Source organism: Leptonotus elevatus, chromosome 1 (assembly GCF_054856555.1).
Source record: "Leptonotus elevatus isolate MCC_2025b chromosome 1, RoL_Lele_1.0, whole genome shotgun sequence".
Taxonomy (NCBI): Eukaryota; Metazoa; Chordata; class Actinopteri; order Syngnathiformes; family Syngnathidae; genus Leptonotus; species Leptonotus elevatus.
In genome coordinates, this window is record NC_141239.1 from 18,863,824 (window position 1) to 18,885,633 (window position 21,810).

General features: G+C 39.4%; 1 protein-coding gene across 2 annotated transcripts in view; it reads right to left on the reverse strand.

Moving 5' to 3' along the window:
• LOC147181162 (zinc finger protein 521-like) overlaps positions 1-21,810 on the reverse strand; it is a 205,092-nt gene that overhangs the window by 134,007 nt on the left and 49,275 nt on the right. Inside the window, exons 5-6 of one of the 2 annotated variants that reach the window (XM_086082040.1) lie at positions 19,253-19,312; positions 1,504-1,707 (exon numbers count right to left, since the gene is read on the reverse strand). In XM_086082040.1, the coding sequence (XP_085938166.1) occupies positions 1,504-1,707; positions 19,253-19,312 (264 nt within the window). Of the gene's footprint in view, positions 1-1,503; positions 1,708-19,252; positions 19,316-21,810 lie in introns of both variants that reach the window. The other variant, XM_086082038.1, reaches the window with a different exon arrangement.

A 21,810-nucleotide genomic window follows, 5' to 3' on the forward strand; every position in this document is an offset into this window, starting at 1 on the left:
CAGCCACAGTCTCGATTACCGATACCTGGAAGGCCTGATATCTGCCTGATACGACACCTTGTAACGGTATTTGTGGTGGTCGATTTGTGACCGTTTTGCAATCAGGAAGTAGAAATTCAAAAAATACAAAATTACCATAATTTTCATGCAATTTTAAGGAAAATGCTATATTGGGATAGATGGAGAGTTTATTATAAAAAGTACTAGTGGTATGGGTACTTGATATTGGTATTGGTGACTACCAAGGTTATTTTACTTAATGAAAACTAAGGAAAAAAACTCAAATTAAAAAAACAATTTTGTCAAAGAAATAATGTAAAAAATAAAATACTTTTTTTAAAAACAAAAACTAACTGAAACTACATTTTATGTTTACAAAACTAATTCAAACTAACAATAATTTTAGCAAAAATGTCCTTCGTTTTAATCTTTGGTACCGTTATTAATTTAATGCATGAGCATTGGGGATAATTTAAAATGTGATTTTAAGTATACTGATATTCAGCGGAATAAGGATGTTTGAAAGTATCTCACACAGAAGTGACATCATCTAGCAGCAGCCAATAGAAAAGCACCTTCAGATGATGTCGCTCCTAGCTGACAATTTTGCGTGTTTGACTTTTAGCTCCAATGGCTCGGCTTGCCTGCTTTTTCATTCAACTCAGCTGAAATGCAGCACTAGGTAAGAAAGTTGTTACTTTTTTCATTTTACCATGGTGTTTGTTAAATATTGTGCACAAGTAATAAAAAAAAAAAGAAAGAAAAACAAATACTGAAACTAACTCAAACTAAACTAAAATTAAGCATTTTTTAATAACTAAAACTAATAAAAACTAACCCTGAAAACTAATTAAAACTAACTAAAATGAAAACTCCCAAACTATAATAACCCTGGTGATTACTCAAAAGTGTAGTATTTGTACTGGTATCAGTAAAAAAAAAAAAAAAAAAAAAGTAGTATCGAACAATCCTAATGCAATTTCGAAAAATTCTACCAAACAAGTGTGATGTAAACTTAATTTACAACAATAACACAATTAAATCTGTGGTTTTATCACTTCACCAATTTATATTTAAAGAAACAGAATGTAACATGTGGACTGCATTTCTTAAGCACTTGTTGGGGGGGGGGTTCTACAAATAGCATTTTTCTATATTGCAATGTCAATTTTAATATGGGTAATTATTGAGCCCTAATTCCGAGCTCCCGTAAGTCCGTACCGTACCGATTGAAATGTGAAAGGTGCCCAACCCTGAGCATAGACAACATACTCATTGTGCTCTCATTAGCCTGCAGTCAAGTAGCATAAGGACAGCCTATTTGTACGTGACATCTGTAGGTATTGATGTGCAGCAAACATGACTAATGTGCGCCAGGGCCGAGCCAAAGTGGCAGTCTGGCGTGGTGCTTCCCCTCGGCGCGGTGACGGCGTATTCTCCGGCGAGGGTGAGCAAGTGAATGGCAGAGTGGCGGGCAGGCGCGGCGGGCTGAGCGTTGTTTACCTGTCAGCTGGCATTGATTAATCTTGTGTTCGGTGAGATCGCTCAGCGACTCGAACACCTGCCGGCAGCTGTCGCAGCTGTGCAGCGCCGGCTCCTCGTCGTCCTCCTCTCCCTCCTCGACTTCCTCTGGAGAGAGAAGCCTCTTCTTCCTCAGACGCCCGCTCTCCGCGTCCTCCGACGCCCTCTCGGGGGCGCACTCTGGATCTGGAGAGCAACGGGAAATGGCACGAGATGAGGGCAAAAGAAAATTGGGTGACCCACCAACATCCTTTGGGCGGCAATAAACTAGCTTTCCAAAGCTTGGATTTAATAATAATAAAAAAAAACAATAATAAAAAGTGTAATAAAAATGCAGGTTCACTTTGAGCCTTTGTAGCTCAACCACTCGTGCCATAGCAAAAGCGTTCGGCAGGTGAAAGGCACACACACACACACAAATACCTCTGTTATTAGAAATGGTTTTATGCCGTGTTTGCTCTGCTTCATCCAAGCAAAACTTCAGTATATGAAAGGAGACTGATGGGAATAAGTGTAGTTAATAAATCCTGGACTGCAGCTTTTGGCTGGACTGGACTAAAAAAAAAAAAAAAAAAGCAGGCAGTAGTGGTGGACTGCATGAGTCAGGAGACAAAACATATTAAGCAGACATTCCAGTGTAAAACACACAAATCTGACGTTGTTGGCAAGTGTGTGTGTGTTCCACTGTAATCATGACACACTTCCCTAAATTATTCAGCCTGGCTCGCAGGCAGCAGCGGTCGGGGTCACGCACATCAATATTCTTCAATCCATCTGAACGTTAGTCTCTAGTTGGTGTTGTGCATCCGAGTGGCGCCCGGAAAAGCTGACCACCGACGTCCCAAATTTTAATCACAACTTTGCCGCGTGGAAACAACAAGAAGCCGAAAACCTCGCAGAGGCGAACGCGCGCTTTATGAGCGGGCGGCGAGCGGCGCTTCTCGCCCTCCCCTGCTGTGACCAATGCACTTCACAATAAGGCTGATTAAAAAGCCACACTTACAATCATCGCCACCCTGGCAGAGGCCCTGTGGGGCGAAGGAGCTTGTGTACTTCACTGGCAGCCATTTTAAATCTCCATCCTGCATGCCCGGGCTCGGAGAACATTGAGAAGGAAGCCTTTTTTTTTCTCCACATGATACAGTAACTATTGTCTGAAGCAGTGATTTCCCAATACCATGATACTATGATCATCACATGTGTATCCAATCTCACTTCACCAGCAATAAAATTAACCTAAATGTCATTCTTTCTCCCTGAAATTTCATGATCGACTATTTTCCGAAATGCAGAGACTTTCCCAAAAAGCTTCGCTGGGGTGGACACTATAGAGCTGCGCGATACTTGAGATTTTGTTATCGATTGATACCAAGTAAATACTGGTGTCAATATCGCTAAAATATTTGTCCTGTTTAATTAACTTTTTTTCTTTTCTTTTTTAATTTGACTTTCATCTTAGGTTCTTAAACATGCCATTATATAAAATCCTCAACAGAAAAATACCTGGGCTGTTATTTAAATTTGCAATGTAGTAATAATCTTCGTATTCTTAGTCCCTTGTCACTGTTCTGCACTCAAAGAAACGTCAACCACTGATGTTCCTCGAGTCCAATCACATTACATAAACAATACTTACATGTTGTGCTACACTAATACCTAGCTCAACTAGTAGTTGGAAAAGCTCCAACAAAGCATAATATGACTCATTGTCACTGCTGTCATTGTATATAAATGGAAAACATCGATACTGGCGCACTGGTATCGATCCGATACCGATACTCACGTTAGTCTCGATTCTATCGATACTTGGATGGATCTGCACAGCCCTAGCGGACGCACAGCACCCATGCACCGGTCAACCCAGTCAACCGTCAAGTAACTCAGTGCTACTTACGCCACAACCAGCTTGCTGGCTACTAGTTTGGCTAAACACGTTACAGATTAAATCCTCGAGTCAGTAAACATCACCTCCATGGCAGCGGATAATCTGCACATCTGACAAATATCGTTCTCACAAAAGGGATGAAGAGAATAATGGAGAAACCACGTTAATTGCTAAGCTAACCTAATACTGATACGGCTAGCGCATTTAGCGCCAAAACTAGCAGTACTTGGGATGATTAACTCCACTTTCACAGCCATCTGGCTGGAACTCCATTAAAGCGGAGAACATCCAACTTTGAACAATAAAATATCAGGCAAATTATTAAGCGTTTGGACTCTGGACAGAAAGTCTACTTGCTAAACATGAACTGGAAACGGAAATGAATTACGCTACATCATACGACAGCCAGGAGGAATGGCCTATAAGCTTAAACATACAGTATATGACTAAGCTGAAAAACAGCATAAAATTGAGTACACATGCTAACCCAGAATATACCATATATGTATGGAACATGAACAATATGTGTATATGTCCACAAAAAAAAGAAATAATGCTAATTGATTAAATAATATGCAATGTCAAAATTGAATCGTAGCGAATCGGGGCAGATTGGGTAGAGCAGCATCTCAGTGGCTTCTCCACATTGACTCATCTGAAAACATGTAGTCGGTGCTGCTGTTTTGGTTAGCAACGGAGTTCAAATGGGCTCCAAGTTAATACCATGAGAATGAGATGCATGTTTGAACAGTAGTGTCTGTATATGAAAATGATTAAGTGACAACCAGCATTTACTTGAGTGGGGGCACGGTTTGAGGAAATACGGTATGCATGCCACACAACTCGTCCAAGGCCACTCAGGTTTTTCCCCCTTTACTGTCACCACTCCTCAACCCCCCCCCCCCCCACCCCATCCCCAACTCACAGAAAAAGTATTGATGCCACATCACACCCTCCATTGTCCTTCCCTCCCGCAGACTGAACATGCCCTCTAAAAATATCAGCTCGGTGGTCCCCGGTGGGAGCATGCAGAAGAGAGCGGAAGGTGTTTCATGAAAATGAAAATCCCAACCCAATCCTCACAGACGCAAGCCTTTGTCGCTCTGGGGGCCAAACGCCATACAATATAGACCTCATCTACTGACACAGAATGACAATAGGCACCAGAAAGTCAACTCTTTTTCAAGCATATGCCTGTGAAATCCTTTTTTATTTTGTTTACCCAGAATATGCTGTTTCGAATACTTAATTTCTCTGAACGCTCTTCTAGGAAATGGATGGCTGTACTTTGCGTAATGTAAACTAATGCAACATGAGATGTGTCATGACAGATCCACCAATATTATAGACCACAAAATTACATAGTCCATTATTATTAGCTAGCTACCCAACACCATAAGATTGAATATGGCAATTCTCCTGCCGACAACGACACTGTATAACCACTTTAGCATGTGACATGGTTTGAACAAACATCTAAATAGTAATGTTAGCACATTATATACTGTCGACAACCAAAATTGGGGTTCACTGTAGCAATGGCAAAGATTGCAAACTAGTAACAAGCTAGTGTGCCAGCAACATAACTTTGACGCTGCTACTTTACGGTCAAATTATTACACTTGACACTTCAATGTATCAAATCTAAAATATCAACAGATTTGCCTATTTAAATGCGTGGCAAATTTCATACATTTCCCTCACATAACTGAACAAACAGTAAAGTTTCCTTCAAAGACAAAGTTGTTGTTCTTAGCTAGCAAGTAGTAGCTAGCTAGTAACTACCTAGTGTGCCATTAACATTACTTTGACACTATCTTTTTATCGTAAAATTATTACATGTTGTATTGATGCTTTATAGCATAAACATATAAATTACTAACAATATTAATCATTTAAATATGTGGCACATTTCCTACAAGCACCTCACATAATCCCGAACAGCAACGTTAGCTGCTATGGTAGTAGTAGCAAAACATGGACCTGTGTTGGTCCAACAATTATTATTTATCACAACATAGGGTGATCAGGGGTCGCCTTAAAGTAAGATAATGCCCCAACAACGTGAGGATAAAGTTACCTCAAGGTTCCAATTATTTATGTAGTATTTAAGATTTAAATACACTGACCAACAACAACATTATCTCACCGGTTTCATCTGCCTTAAGCATCCTGGCTGTTCCCCCAATATTATACAAATAAGTAGGGATCCAGGGTTGCCATGACAGACAGACATTCTATTTACTGTATATCAAGGAATGGGAAATACTGATAAAATAATGACTATATATTATTGACAAAATCAAGTCATCATCATTCACCTGCTTCAGAAAGACTGAAAAAGCCAATAAAACTCAACCAGGACCAATTTTGGGTTTGTAAAAACATGTTTAAAAGTTACTAATGTGTATTTTTTTGCTTTAGCTGTCCCATAATAATCATATATAATAAATTGAGATTCCTCATGCAACGCCGGATGCAACATGTTGGAGGTGGCGGGGGCAGATGAGACATCTGCGGGGGAGGGGCTTTAAGGAGGAGAGTGGAGGGAAATGATGGGGGCTGGCGTTGGGAGCACTTGACATGGCAAGGTCACGTCCAACCCTGGGATTAAAGCGCCACGTCAATACTTGAGGTTCCTGCGCCCGTGGGCCTTTACAGTAATCTATCAGATCAGGACATCTCCTCACAGCCACTGCGGGTCGGACAGCTGATCAATAGCGGCGCGTGCATGCGCTGGCTGACGCTCACACTCAAACATGAGGCAAATGGCGTTGAGTTTTGCAACATCCCTGCAAAAAATGCTCTTAATAGACTCGCCAATGTGCAAAGGATGAGAGGGAAGACGTATTGAACGTCCATCCAGATTCTGATCAACCTGAAGTAAGATGATCGTCGCTCCCACTGAAATTATTCATGGGAGGGGAACAGAATCAAGATCGGCTGTTTTATTTCAGAGGAAGTTACGGTAGTGACTAAATGTCGTTCCTTTGACAAAAAAAAGTACTTGCACCTCTGTTGCATTTTGCCTTCTCAAGTCATGATTAATCATCATATCCACACAATCAGAATTATTCTTAATCAATTACTGTAATTGAGTTTTAAGTGCATTTTGGCCGTACTTACTCACACTAGGCCACTCCAACCGTACTTGAGCCCACTTGACAACTAATAGTCTGTTTGGCGAGTGAAAGTTCTCTGATAATGCACTTTTGCCAGTTATTCATTAACCACCACCAAACAGAACAACAAAAAATAATACATTGGATAAAAAACGGGCAGATTACGTCATATAATTCTCACGATCCAAAAAGAACGACTACAAATAATACAAAAAAGTCTATGACACGCTTGGTTACGTACAAAGTATGCGTCATGTGATGAATGTGGCTGCACTTTTAACCAGTTATTCATGATAACCGTCACTTTGTGTATAAAAATATCAAATAAACAACGACTCGTTAGAATCCAAGGACCAAGAAGTCCAGCACGGTTTCAACGCGTATCCTTCATTCACAGGCTTTCTTTGTCTCACCGCCTCAATTAATCTCATCACTCCTGTAATATTTTTCTTTTATATTGTTACACCCTCATCCACCTCCCCCCTTTCACTACCTGTCTCAGCGTGGGCAGAGCACCATGGGGGGCAGGGGGTACGAGTACAGTTGGATCCCCTGCAAGGGACCACAGGTCCCTGGTGGAGCTAATGGAGCGCAGAGGAGAATATCAGTTAAAGGCTTATAAATATTTAAGTGCAGAAATATTCAATAATATAAAGGGTGGGGGTGTCCAGGGGACTCTGAGGCGGAGGATGAAAGTTAAGGCGTGATAAATGTCACCAGAACACCAAAAGAGAGACTATAACATGATATGCGTCTTCGATTTCAGACGTGAGGATTTTAGATGCTATTTGAGATTGAGCATGTATGCACATGGTTTTAGTCAACTGGTGTCGAAACAGAGGTTCCAAACATTCAGAGACATTCTCCTATGGCATTAAAAATATTCTAAATGTACCATTTTTAGATAGTTAACTCTCTAACTAGCAAAAAATTGATGGATATTAATACACTAAGGCATCATAAGCTGTCCTGGCTGGTCCACTGATTTTACAGACTGTTGGATTAGATCTCTGGCACATAATTAGAAAGTGGAACTTGAGATAGATTTGTTTATTGCTGTGACCTTTTATTTTGCTGAACGCTTTGTACGTGTCTTATCCGCAACTTTGGCGCACTTAGTTTGGATCAGTTAAAATCAGAGATGGGAAAAAATACTGACATTTTCTACTTGAGTAAAAGTACAGTTACTTGTGTCAAAGTAAAAGTAGTCACTCAAATACAATGTTAAAAGTACAAGTTCTAAAATGTACTTGACGAGTACAAGTAATTTGAAAGATATTAGCGAACGGAGAAAAAATTACCCTCATATTCAGGGGTTGTTCTAATCTAGCCAATTGCATGTCATGTGATCGCATGTCATAGAGCCAATCATAGGCTGGAATGTATTGGACCGTGTGAAATGTATTATTTGATTGGCGGAGCCAGGAAACATTGACGGCGGATATTTCTTCCAGGTCAAGTATTTTAATCGTTTTCACGCATTAAAAAACAAAAGTAACGACCTTGTTTTGAAAATGTATCGAGTAAAAAGTACAGATACTCATGTTAAAATGTAAGGGATAAAAGTAAAAAGTAGTCTAAAAAAAATAAATACCCAGGAAAGTACAAAGTACTGAAAAAAACCTACTCAAGTAAAGTAAAGTATTTGTACTTCGTAACTTCCCGTCTCTGGTTAAAATCAGTTAAGACCCAGATTGATACACATCGTTTGAACTGTCAGCCCCTTCGCGGGCGTTGACTAAGACCGTATTATGAACGGATGAGACGGAACTTATTAAGATCATGAAAGTAGGTGATCCAGACTCAGAGTCACTATGGCAGTAACAAAACTGCTCCTCATAAGAAGCTACCAAATAGCTATCTCGAAACGTGATATACAGTAGACAGTAGCTAGCGGCTAAGAGGCTAACAGAAGGCGAAAGATGTCTTTTAACCAAATACATTGAAATCTGAAAGCGCGGAGGTTTCAACCCGGCTTGCCGGTGAATAAAGCAAGCCGTCAGGGCTTTCAAGCGTCTTTGTGCACCCGTTGGAAACATAATTACCCGCTCAAGCGCCTCTCCTTATTTCCCCATCACTTCCCGGAGATCATGATCCTGTGATGCCCCCCCCCCCCCCTCCGGCAAAGCCACCCCCAAGTTCAAATTAAGAATTTATTTTAACCAGCGAGCGGCTTCTGTCGACACATGTCGGCGAGCCTGATCAAAGGGGAGCGCGCTTCTTTATCAGAGTGGGGGGGGGGGGGGGGGCATCTGTCAGGAATAGGAGGACATTAAGATTGAATAACCTTCACACACTTGGCAGTACCTCATTACTTAAATATCTGAAAACTTTGGTACACCCCCACATAGTATATACATACAGTACATGCGCATGTACAGTACGTCACACTTCCTAGCGCCACACATTGTTAACCAGCATCAATAATTGAGAATTTAATGTATCATCTACTGTAGTTCATAATGTAAGCTCTCTAGGCAACATATTTAAGATTTTGAGGCATCATCTGCCATTTCCAGCAAAAGATAAATAAATAAATAAAAAGAACAAATCAAAACCCTGACAGCACATTTTTGATGGCGAATTCTTGACATGATCCTAAAACTTATTAGACGTCAAGTATGGCATACCTTAGATGACAAAAACAACGTAGAAAAGAAAGCTTGACAGTTTAGAGTTTAGTATGTAAGAGACCGGCTTTTGGTCGGGGGCATTTGGTCAAATTCCCTGTTAGGGGGTTCGTCAAATGACAAATCCTAGACTTCGTTCAAAATGGCTGCTTCAAAACACAACGGCTGACATCATGTTCCATCGTGTTTTTTTAAGACGCTCATCGCAGGAAATTGAAGTTCGAATTGCGACTGCCGAAAAATGAAACTGCACATTCCCGTCTTCACGTACACACTGAGCGAATTACGCCACATCCACAGACAGAGGGCGGTCCAGTTTGAAAACTATTGTGAACAGCTAAGGTGTTAATCTGCTAATTAGAAGATGTTTGAGTCATAAATGGTCAAATAAAAAGGCTATTGTAAAGATATTTGGGGGGAAATTAGTCCATAGAGCAGAGCAGGGGTTGCTCAAGAGAATGAAGAATTGGAAAGTAGCATAAATTAAGAAGTTGAAATTACCACACACAAAAATGCATTCAACATGAAAAAAGTCATAACATTATAAGATGAAGTGGTAATATTAATAATATGAGATGATTTTTAATTTTTGTCTTACATTGTTAGAAAAATAAAAGTTGCAGTATTGCGGGAGAGAAAAAATGAAATTTTACTAATAACAAAATGAAATGAGACAAAAAGGTAATAATTTTAGAAGAATGAAGAGGAAAAACTAATTTTACATTTTGGGATATTATTAGGCACCCTCATAAACATGTACACCAGAGAGCTGACTATGGGTGAGCCCCCCCCCCCCCCCAAACAATTTCCTCAACTTTAATAAAGTCTTCAAATTACAGATTTATTTTTTTTACCAAAAAATGGCCATCTTCAAAATATTACAATAAAAAAAGACCAAGGTTTTGTAATACTGCCAGATTGTTTTTGAAATGTTAATGTCATGAGATAATAGCCATAATAGTACAATTATAAAGACAAAATATTAAAAAATATATATTACAAGAAAGGAGCTGAGTACAGTTGTATTAGACTTTTTTTTTCTTCTTTACATCCACACATTCATCCACTCAGGAACGAACGCGGTCCTCGGGCAAGAAGCAAACCCGTGCCGTCAGCACGAAGGCAAGCGCCAGCACAACCTCGCCACCCAGAGCTCTTGTAATAGATTAAAAATTAAAAAAGTCGCTTACGTATATTTTTTACCATAAGCATCACTATTTCATCCACAGGTACATATGAAATTATAAATATGGTTAAGTATTGTTGTAAAAACACGACATGTTTTTTGATTGGCTATAATTTGCGACGTCGTCACATTGCGCAACTTCGATTCAAATCTCAAATCGCCACAAAACTGATGGCCAACACTCTGCCACAAGATTTCACGATTATGGCGCAGGATCCTGTCGCGTTGTTGGAAGAATAATAGTCAAACGAGCAATTCCAAAATGGTAATACATTGGCAAAGAAAGAAATGGCACAAAACGAGAATGAAATCAGTGGTTATATGAGAAACAACATTTCATCGCTGCCTCTCTTTCCTGTCTGACGCGCTTGGCGGGAGAGTCTTGCCACGCCGTGAGTGGAGCAACACATCACCCCCCCCCCAAAAAAAAAGAGACGAATAATAGACAATAGGATTTGGTGAAGTGGAGTCTGCCTGCCTTACAACATGGAGACCTCGTTTTCAGATATGCGAGAACGAAAAGAGGTCTAGTATGTGCACTATAAGAGGAAAGAAAGAGTGTCGGGCATGTGGTTATAATTACACACAGGCAGCAGCGTTTTAAGCCTTGCACACAAAGCTCGGGCTAACTAAAAGCCTCATTAAATCTCAGCATTCGCTCTATACAGTGCATTATACCATCTTTCTGTCTTTTGTTAGCATTTGGCTTAGTGTCCTGTCAAACATGAATGAGAAACAGGAAGCAGGGGCCTGTAACGCCATTCATGGGGGTCTTTTTTAGACGTGGGTCTGATTGAGCCTTAAGCTTCTCAGGGGGTCTTAATGGATATTGTGGCCATGTCAAAAGTATCAAAAGTGGCGAGCTGGGTTGTCACCAAGCAGTATTAGGGCCACGCTTGACAGGAAAAAATAACCATGCAAGGAACAAGTCATAATGTTGCAAAATTTAATATTAGGATTATTAATAGTAATGTTACTGTAATGGTAAGAGTCAATTTAAAATACTTTAAAAACATAGTTATAAATTAAGCAAAAAAATTATATTTTAACAGATAAGAGTCAAAATGACACCCCCCAAAAAAATTGGGATGTTCGATACCACTTTTTTTTAGACCGATACCATACCCAAATCTTCAGTACTCACCGATACCAAGTGCCGATACCATTAGTACTTTTGAAAAAAACAGATTTTTTTAAAAGACCTATACATCCCAATTATAGCAAATTTTCTTAAAATTGCTTGACAATGGCAATTATATTCTTTGAATTTGCTCATAAAAGTCGTTTTGCATAAAGCACACAATAAAATGTATTTAAAAAATTTGGGGATGAACGATAATATCGGTGGCCGATAATTATCAGCAATTATCGATTAATTTGACGTCAAACAGATAAACCAGATAATGAAGAAATCCGCGGATAATTATCGGCAATTATCAACCACTTTGACATCCTACAGATAAACCAGATAATAAAGAAATGTTTGCATTTTTTAAACATGGCTGTTTTGTTTTGGCAAACTCAAAATGAGTTACTAGTTTTCTTTGAAGCAGACATATCAATAAAATTTTGCTTCATGTCGCTTTACAAATGTTTACATGTATTTGTCGATGTTAGCGTTATGGTAGGACTCAAAAATACATTTGTATTCAAGTTAATTTTGCAAACAATTATCGGCTAGTTTATCGGTTATCGACATCGGCACTTTTTTTTTAATGATTGGTTTATCTGTATCGGTTGAAAATAGCATTATCGTGCATCCCTACAAAAAAATTATAAATAAAATGAAACAAATAATCCAGTGGCCAGGGGAAAAAAAGTCCCAATCAAAATATGTGGTTGTACAACTTCCTTTTAAGGAATACAGCAGGGCTGCAACTATCGAGTATTTTAGTATTTGAATACGCGACTGAAAATTCTGAAGTACTCTGATTAAATATATTTTTGCTTGGATAAAGAGTAATTAAAGTACTTAAAAATATTTTTTTTAATCACCAGTTAATTTTTTTCCAATTATACACTTACATTATACGCCAGGGTAGTGCATTTGTGAATTTAGAGCAGTTGACAAGAAGGCCTAATAAGGCAAATTAAATAGGGTACTTTTAAGGCATTTTTCTTTTGCGTTACAGGTCAAATAAAAAGAAGAAGAAGAAGAAGAAGAAGAAGCTTGTGATGAATCTGCAGACACGAAACACATTTGCTACTGGAGTACTGCCCTACAAGCCACATCTTAAATCGGGAGCCATTTGAAACGTAACGTGGCAGCCTTCACATCACGCTAAAATTACGTGTACACATGACAACCAGGAAAAAGAATCCCCTGCACACTGACAGAACTTCACTCAATGAGTTTATTTGAGGGAAACAACGCGTTGAGCGTCATCAGGTTCACCTCAATTTTTTGTTTTCCTTAAATAAACTCATTGGGTGAAGTTCTGTCAGTGTGCAGGGGATTCTTTTCCCTGGTTGTCATACACGAGCTCCGAACTCCTGCTGCCCACCGGCACCTGACCATTGGAGGCTGTGCATAGACACTTCTCCATTGATTAACATATACACATATTCATGTATCGTAAAGTTCGCTCCATTCATGGCGCCTTGGGCGCAAATGCGGCAATTTACCCCACGCCAGCCGCGGCCCGGCCTGGACCAGGTTGAGTGGACCGCGGCGGCGGCGGCGGCCCCGCGGGGAGGATGTTTGGCCCCTCGGCCGAGCCGCCACCACCTGCTCGCCGCAAGCGCCGCTGCCGGTGTTCGTACCAGATGTAATCAGGCTGCTAGATTGTATCGGGGTCGCCTATAGATGACGTCACGCTACAGGATTGGTTGGAAATTGTCCGTTTAAAATTGTTCAATAAAGTTATATAAAAAAATTGACGGTGAACCATTGGAAAGGAATGAATAAAGATGTAATTGAAATAACAAAATGTATAGACTAAAATTGTAAAAACGTGAATAAACCTAAGAATATAAAAGCAGGATACTTTAAGATTTAAGAAATAATAAAATAGATTGAAGCGCCTTCGCGCTTGCTGGTGATGTCACTACTGCAGCGCGAACAAAATGCGCGCGATTCACTTCGGTTTGGTTTATTTTTTAGCTGTTCACAAATCACAATACATCACAAAAACAGTCTTAATGATAATAAGAACAATTAACATTGTAAATTGACAATATTTGTCACATCTCAGGCAATTCATTTGTGTATTTATCATTTATTCAATCTGATGTATTATTTATTCAATAAATCTTGCGTTTATATTCTTAGGTTTATTTACATTTTTAAAATTTTAGTCCGTACATTTTGTTGTTTAAATTACATCTTTAATATTTTCTATTCCAATGTTTAACGTCAACTGGATAATTTCCGGCCAATCCTGTAGCGTGACGTGTACGTTAGGCGACCCCGATACGATCTAGCAGCCAGATCACATCAGATACTAACACCGGTCGTCCCGCAGCTTCGGGCCGGCCGGGCTCCCGCAAGTCGGCTGCACCCTTGGCCTCGTTCGCCGCGGGCGCTCGCTCTCTCCGGTAATGATCCTTCCGTAGGTTCACCTACAGAAACCTTGTTCGTCGTCATCGCCGCCATTTCTGCATTCCGTGCGCTCCTACGATTTGTCTTTAACTCCTTCGTTCCCGCTGCTTGAATCAAATAAGCAACGTCCGCTTCTTCTTCCTTCCCTCGCGTTGGTGATATAAGTGGATAAATTAAAAGTACCTAAAATAAACGAGTACTCTAGGCAGGAAAAAAAAACTTAGATTTTTCATACTCAAGGTACCTGTGGCGGTCAAAATAACCATTTCAGCCGTTAGTTCCAAACCGAAAAACGGCCACAAGAGCGGAACCGATACCAATATTGATATCCATCTCGAGAACCGATACCACACTTGAACCGACACTTCACTTGAATAAAATTGTTAAAAATGTTTTAAAAAATCAAAAAATAGTGGTAATATTAGAGGTTAAAAAAATAGGAGAACATTTTTTTTATTTCAAACTGCAATATTATACATTTACTCTTATTATATTATGAGAAAAAAAGTGCTGATAGAAGATATTGTGAGCAAAAATGTCAGTTTTTTTACCTGAGAAATATGCTAAAATTAAAAGAAAGAAATCATAACATTACCAGATAAGCTAAGGTAATGGTAAGTGGACTGAGCTAATATCGCGCTTTCTACACCATATGATGCTCAAAGCGCTTTACAATGCATAAAATAATAAATAATAAAAACAATTTCCTTTTTTAAATAAAAACTCATAATATTACGAGAATAAAATGGAGATGTTATTGGCAAAAAAATATGAGAATAAAGAGAATAAAAAATAACTTACACATTACTACATTACAATTTTATTTGCATACACCAAGAAATTGTTTTGAATTTTTTTCTGAAAAAACAATCATATTATTGTGAGAATAACAAAGATATTAGGTGAAATATAGTTGTTATAAGTGTAGGTTTCGACGACGATCGTTAGGACATCGCACATCATCGACATCTCTCTTGACCGAAGAAATACATCACAATTCAAATGAGGAAAGTGAGAAATTAATTTGCGCGCCCTCCCGATTTCTCCACAGGCAGACATCGATCACACGACAATCCGTCTCCCACTCGCAGAGACGCGTGTGTCTGAGGGGGTCCTAGTAATCAGGCACGATGACGGGAGGTCTCCACAAGTCGGGGTTACGCAGGACCGAGTGACGTTTCATTCCACAAAACCGCCCGCTGATGTGCGTCAATACAAATTAGCACAGTGGCGCGCAAGTATTGTTCTGTTGACATTTAGGTTCTTCTACTGTAGGCGTAAAAGGTCAAACTAAAAACTCCTACAAAAAATGATCACTCTCGGTGAGACATGATGCACAACATAAGAGCAAACATGCAATTTCTAGCATCAGTGCCACTAATATAGATCATATTAAGGACAAAAGGGACTCTGCAATTGCCAAATGCTGCCAGACGCAGCACAGCACCTCAATTATTTCAAATTTCTTCCGCTCAAGCAGTAAATGAAAGCGACATCCCACCACCATTCACCAGCGCTTTCACCCAAAAGAAAGATGTCCAGAAGACTACATTGTGGTTGCGTACACCAATTAATTTTCTTGTTATCGCGCAAAGTCACAGCACCAGAATCATGTTGATGTCATGTCTTAAATTTGCCCACATACGTGGTCAACAATATTGGCGAGCCAGCCAGGACACAGCTCAGAATGGGTTAGCACTGGCATCAATGCTAATGTTACTGTTGAAAGCTAAATGGAACACAATCAAATGTTTATCTTTAGACATGAATTGATGGCGAAAATTAGCATGCTAGCATTCGGCATCATCATTAGCTTTACCGGTTCTATTTCCCTTTAATCAAACAGACAGGCTATAGGTAAACGCTAAATTAGCTAAAAAATTACTCCTGTTTTTAGATCAGATAGCTAGATCGATAGCTAGCTAGATGGATAGATAGCTAGCTAGCTAGATAGATAGATAGAGAGATAGATAAGATAATTTAATTTCAACTTTTAAATGTTGCGCTGCTATACGATAGCAGCGAGAAAGTTAGGATGCTCCGGACTAGAACAGCTACTTGGAAGGTCCCCAGCCTGTTGGGCCAAACCATCCATATTGCCTCTAAAATAGCCGCACCTGAGACTTAACTTTCAGCAGAAACAAATGAAATGAAAATATACAGTGTGGTGCATCAGGGGCGGCTTTCATTCATAGGAGAACTTGGGGTTGGGGTTCTACTCCTAGCCTGACCTGAATTGCCGCTAGGTTTCCTGGAGGGCCAACATTAATGCCATGCTTGCAGACGGGACATATTCATCTACATATGACACGGAGTAGGAAACAAAGTAAAACACACACCAGGACCACTTTAAACACACCTACATGCGTGTGTATTCTCTCTGCCACAGTCTAATCTAATGAAAACCTCAATAATCGCCAACGTCACACTACATTCCCATCAGTCTTTAACTCTTTGACTGCCATAAACGTTATAAAACGTTTAGCATAAACCTAGGGAAGGGCGCCGAGGACGTTAAAAGACGTCCCCTATGTTTTTTTTTTTTTTTTTTCAAAAACGGGTGCAGGAAAGCCTTGGGCAGCTGTGCTGAAAGAATCAGGCTGATCTGATTAGTCAAAGACTCGTTTTGGCCCCTAGAGGGCAGCGATGACTCTCTTTGCACAAGGTTGGATGGGCCGCCCACCGTGGGCGTCAGTAGAAGACGTGAGGCGGAGCTAGAGTGTTGAGGAGACAATGGCTGATCCAAGCCACAATGGCTTGACCAAGCAACCGGTTACAAGCAGCTCAGCTTGAGCATTTTTTTCAAAGACGGAAAGCATCAATCAATACTAAAAAGCGCATTGATGTCAACGATGATGATGACAACGAGCTCTACGCCAAAGTTGGAAGCTTTGGCGTGACTGTTATGAACACGTAGTAAGCCTCACGGCTAAGCGCGGCTAGCGCGGCTAGCGCTGCTAAGGCCGGAAAACGCGCACAATAGCCGGCCGGGTACTTCTACACAATCGGACATTCGATCGGGCGATGGAGAGTTGGCATCGACCAATGCAGATTGATGATGATGATGAAGATGAAGCTCTACGCCAACGTGACTGTTATGAACACGTAGTAAGCCCCACCGGCAAAGCGCGGCTAGCGCGGCTAGCGCGGCTAGCGCTGCTAAGGCCGGAAAACGCGGAGCTGCACAAGCGGACATTCGATCGGACAATGAAGAGTACCCCGAGTCCAATGCATATTCATCGGAGGAGCGGGTACAGTCTGATCACGGAGAAGACACTGTTTCTGGACTACGATGCCACCATGAATGGAGTGGATAAAATGGATCAGAACATCTCCGACCAACCCGGTATAGCAACTGAAGGACACGGGGAAGCGAGACGTAACACCACCGTAACGTAACCGTAGCATGATCCTGATATTAGACGTGATGACACACTGCAGTATATACTTGCTATTCCCCGGAAAAAAACGGCCTGCAAGAAAGTGGCACACGCGAAGAGGCAATCTGTTGTGCAAATGCTGTTACGTCTCTTTGCACGCAGGAGAGTGTTACAAAAAGAAAAACTGTCGTTGAAACATCCACATATTTGTAAATAGCACCACAGTTGCACACATTTGTAAATAGTTTGCCAAATTGTTGTCAAATTGTTACACTGTTGAATGTAAATAAACGTATTTTGCTATCAAAAAACACTTTTTCATTCTTGGTGGTAGTGTTTTATAGAAGTAAAGCACTATTTAGGTGTTTGTGGCATCATTCATGGACAAAAAGAAGTGTCAAATTCACTAGAATGCATGAAATAATATCGTTTCACTAAAAGCTTGATTTCTCCGTATTTTGGTCCAACACGGGCGAAATTGGGTCAAACTAACCATTTTCTATTGTTGATTACTAAAGAACGGAATAAGGTAGAAACAAACTCTTTTTTTCTGATGAAAGATGAAAGTCCAATCTTTCATTTGGTAGTACGTGTGTTTCCATAGTCCAAACAGAACATTTTCTGTGGACCTTGAAAATCAGTCAAAATGCTTAAATCGGCTGGCACTGGCGGCATCCCTTTTCTGAAAACGTCTGGCAGTCAAAGAGTTAATAGTCAACAAAACGTGCATCCGTCATTGATGGATTGATGGACCTTCCGTCAATATTGATGGAATGCCCACACCTGTTATAGTACAACAAAGTCGCAATAATATGGGGAAAAAATATTAGGATAAGTTACGAGAAGAAAGTTACACTATTATATATACGAGAATAATTATAAACAATGGCAAGAAATTAGTATGAAAAATGAAAACACTGACTTTTACAAGAGTAAAGTTGAAATTTTAGGATGAAAAGTTGCAAGAATTGGAATAAAAAGTTGATTAAATATTAAAGTCATAGGGACAGTAAAATATTAATATAACGAGAGATTTTTTTTAATGTTGGTGTCCGTTACCAAATGAAAACAACAGGAAATTTACATACTCGTCATATTGAGACACAATAAACGCATTGCGAAAAGTCTTCATATTATGAATCATCATATTGTCGAACTATGTTTTATTTTTCTTGTTTCCGTAATTATATTCCAATAAAGTCCTAATATTATGAGAATGAATATTTTATGAAAAATTTTCATTATTCGTCAATATCCCAATATTAAAATGGTAATATTTCATGAAAACACTTGCATTTTACCAAAGTGAAATCATAATCACGATAAACCTCTAATATTACAAGAAAAATATTGAAAATATACAGGAATAAAGTCGTAATATTTTGACTAAAATGTGACAATTTTCAAGAATAAAGTTGCAGTTAATCAAAAACTAAAACTTCAAGATTAAGTTGCTAATGTGGAGTGGGAAAGAACTCAAAATTGTACTGGAATGAAACCAACAGTAATGCAACTTGCAAGAATAAAAATCTCAATTTGACATCATAGTGAGAATAAGTTAAATACTACGAGAAAAATAAAATCTTATTATGACAACATCACAACACTATCAGAAATCCTTCTATTTTAGATGAATAAAAATGTTTTCTATAATGAGAAAAAAAACACAATTGTCCCAGAAAGAAATACATCCAGTTTAAAAAAAATAAAATAGAAAAAAAGTCACAATAAGATAAGAAAGCAAAAAAAAAAATCTAGAACAATTTAGCTGAAATACAAGAAAAAAAGAAAAAACTCCAATCTTACAAGTTGAAGTCATAATATTATGAGAATAACACACTCAGCGGCAATGCAGGTTACTCAATAAAAACCTCAACAACAGGAAACGCATATCCTTGTGAACCCAACACACACACACACATGCACACACACAGACACATGATCCACTTTCCAGACGAAAATGATGAAATATGAAATGGAGCATTACCGCTCGGAATGGCGGCGTGCCCGGGACTGTGCTGTTGCTGCTCCTCTGTCACATTGTCTTCTACTGCCAGGAACGGAGAAAGAGAGAGGACGGGTGGGAGACAGGGGAGGGGGAAAAAATCAGGGAAAGATACGGTTAATAGTGGAAAAACAAGTTTGACACATTGAGATTTGCCTCCTTCTTATTATTTATCATTGAAAAAAAAATACTGGCGGAATATTTGGACTGCTTTCGGCACTCCGCCTGAGATTTGGAACCCACGCGAGCCTGATGGATGAGTTTTATTGGCAACAAGGCAAACGGACGGCACGTAAATAACATCCATGAATAAATGACGCGTCCCGTGAAACGTCGCCCAGAACTCAACGAGTGAAACCTTTGGTAAGAAGGTGGATCAGACGCCGACTTTTAGGGATGCTGACTTGAAATTGGACAAGCCGAAAAGAAGCAGGAGTGTCTGTGAAGCACATTTCCTCTTTTGGGCCCACAATGCGGAATAGTGACAGTTGATCAGCACTCAGACGCATAATAGGGTTGCGCAATTCTGGCAATTATCAAAGCTGCAAACTTTCAATAGGAATTCATGTGAAATCATGACAATTATGATGAATAAACGGGCGTAAGCCAAGAATTTTGCACATTTAAAACCGGCTCGTAATAGGATTTTAGTATCATTTGAAGTACCGTGTTCCAATTTCCAAGTTTAGTATTACATTGTGTTGGGGTTCAAAATTTGAGTGAAAAAAAATGGAGCAATTAAAGGAGTTTGCAATTTTTCACACCAGAAAAAAACTGCTACTCCGATGTCATATTTATTAAAACAGTCATTGTGAATTGACAGGAGAACAAGATAAATATGAGACCCTGCTTATCATGAAAAAAAAAAAAACTCTTATTGGCATTATATCCCCACTTCTTCAATAATTTTTGGTGTTAAAAAAAAAATCAAAATTTTTTTGAAAATTTGCCATTAACTATTTGTGGCTTTTCACTATTCGCCACCCTTTCCCTAAAATAGCAGGGGTCCACTGTATATCAAATTAGAGACCAGAGAAAGCTGATCTTTTCTTTTCTTCTTTTTTTTTTTTTACATATCATATTCATCATATACTATTGTTTTAACAACTGTTTAAAAAAAATATATGAAAAGTGTTTGTTTTGTTTTTTAATGAAAATTGCAAACTCCCTTTTGACGGTCTTGACTATCAGTTTTGGCGCCAGAGCACATTCATTGGCGGGGGCGTTGGGGGTTTCACTTTTTACTGCTCAAAACATGCACGGTCGCGCACACACACACACACTCCCACGAAATAGGAGTTTCAATGATAACGGGCATCCAGTCAGTTAGCTAGTCAGCAGCACCTTGGCTTTAATATTAGCACATTAGCATGCCAAAAGTGGCTTTTTTTCCCTCATTGTAATTAAAAAAGGACAGTGTTAAATGTTTGCTAGCTAGAAACATGTCAGCTAACTCCTAGCTAACAACTGTGAGCTTTGGTTTATTGGAGCAGAAACGAGCCCTGGTAATGGTAATAATGTGTTGATATTGAGTGGGAGATGTTAAGACATTTTCCAGCAGTAGAGTAGAGGTTAGGGTAGGGTGACTAGATGTAGCGTTTTGGCGGAACAGTCCTGTTTTTTGAGCCTTGGTTTTTTTTGCCATACAATAAACCCATTAAAAGTAAATGTAAGTGTTAATTTCTCTCCTATGTACTTCCAAATTCTTGTTTGTGTTCTCATTCGCAGGACGGACTTACGTGGCAGCCGGTAAACCGGTACTAGAACTACTTCCTGTTTTCACATCTAAGAATCATGGGAAATGTAGTCCTACACTGCGGTCGCTGGTCAGACAACGCAAGCTGAGCTTTCTAGCGGTATATTTCTAATGTTACAATGACTACGTTTACATGCAGGCAATAACCCTTGAAAGGCCAAATAAACACGCGCAATAACCCGAATATAGTCTTATCCGGGTTTTTAAAAACGCGAATAAGAACCCTGGGTAACCCCTTTCATAACCCGAATTCTTGTGCATATAAACACCTTCGGACTACCTCGATCGATCGAGGCAATGTTTTTCGTGTGCGTGCTCGCTATTTTCTTCTTCGTCTTCTTTTCTTCTTCTTCGCTTATTTGATTGTTTCAGAAACTGGAATTTTGACCTTAACCCGAATATTGACTACATGTATGGCACAGCGAGCTTCCAATAGCTGTTGGACCCGAGCAAAAAAAAAGGATGAATAATGGTGACTTTACTGCATTGATTGTTTAGCGCTCCTGAACAGTCAACCAAGATAGCATTTAGCATTAGCGATTGATGCGCATGTCGGCCATCTTAGACGTGGGAAGGATGGGGTGGATCAAATTTCCTAAGCAAGGTATTTTTGTTGATGGAACGTTTCTACCAAGTATTGTATTGTTGTAACTAGGGATGCACTGAAATGAAAATGGTTGGCCGAAAACCGAAACGCCGAAAAAAATTATGCCAATTTTTACTATCATTGCATTTAATATAATCAATTAAAATTATAGTATTATTATAAAATATTTTTTTAGCA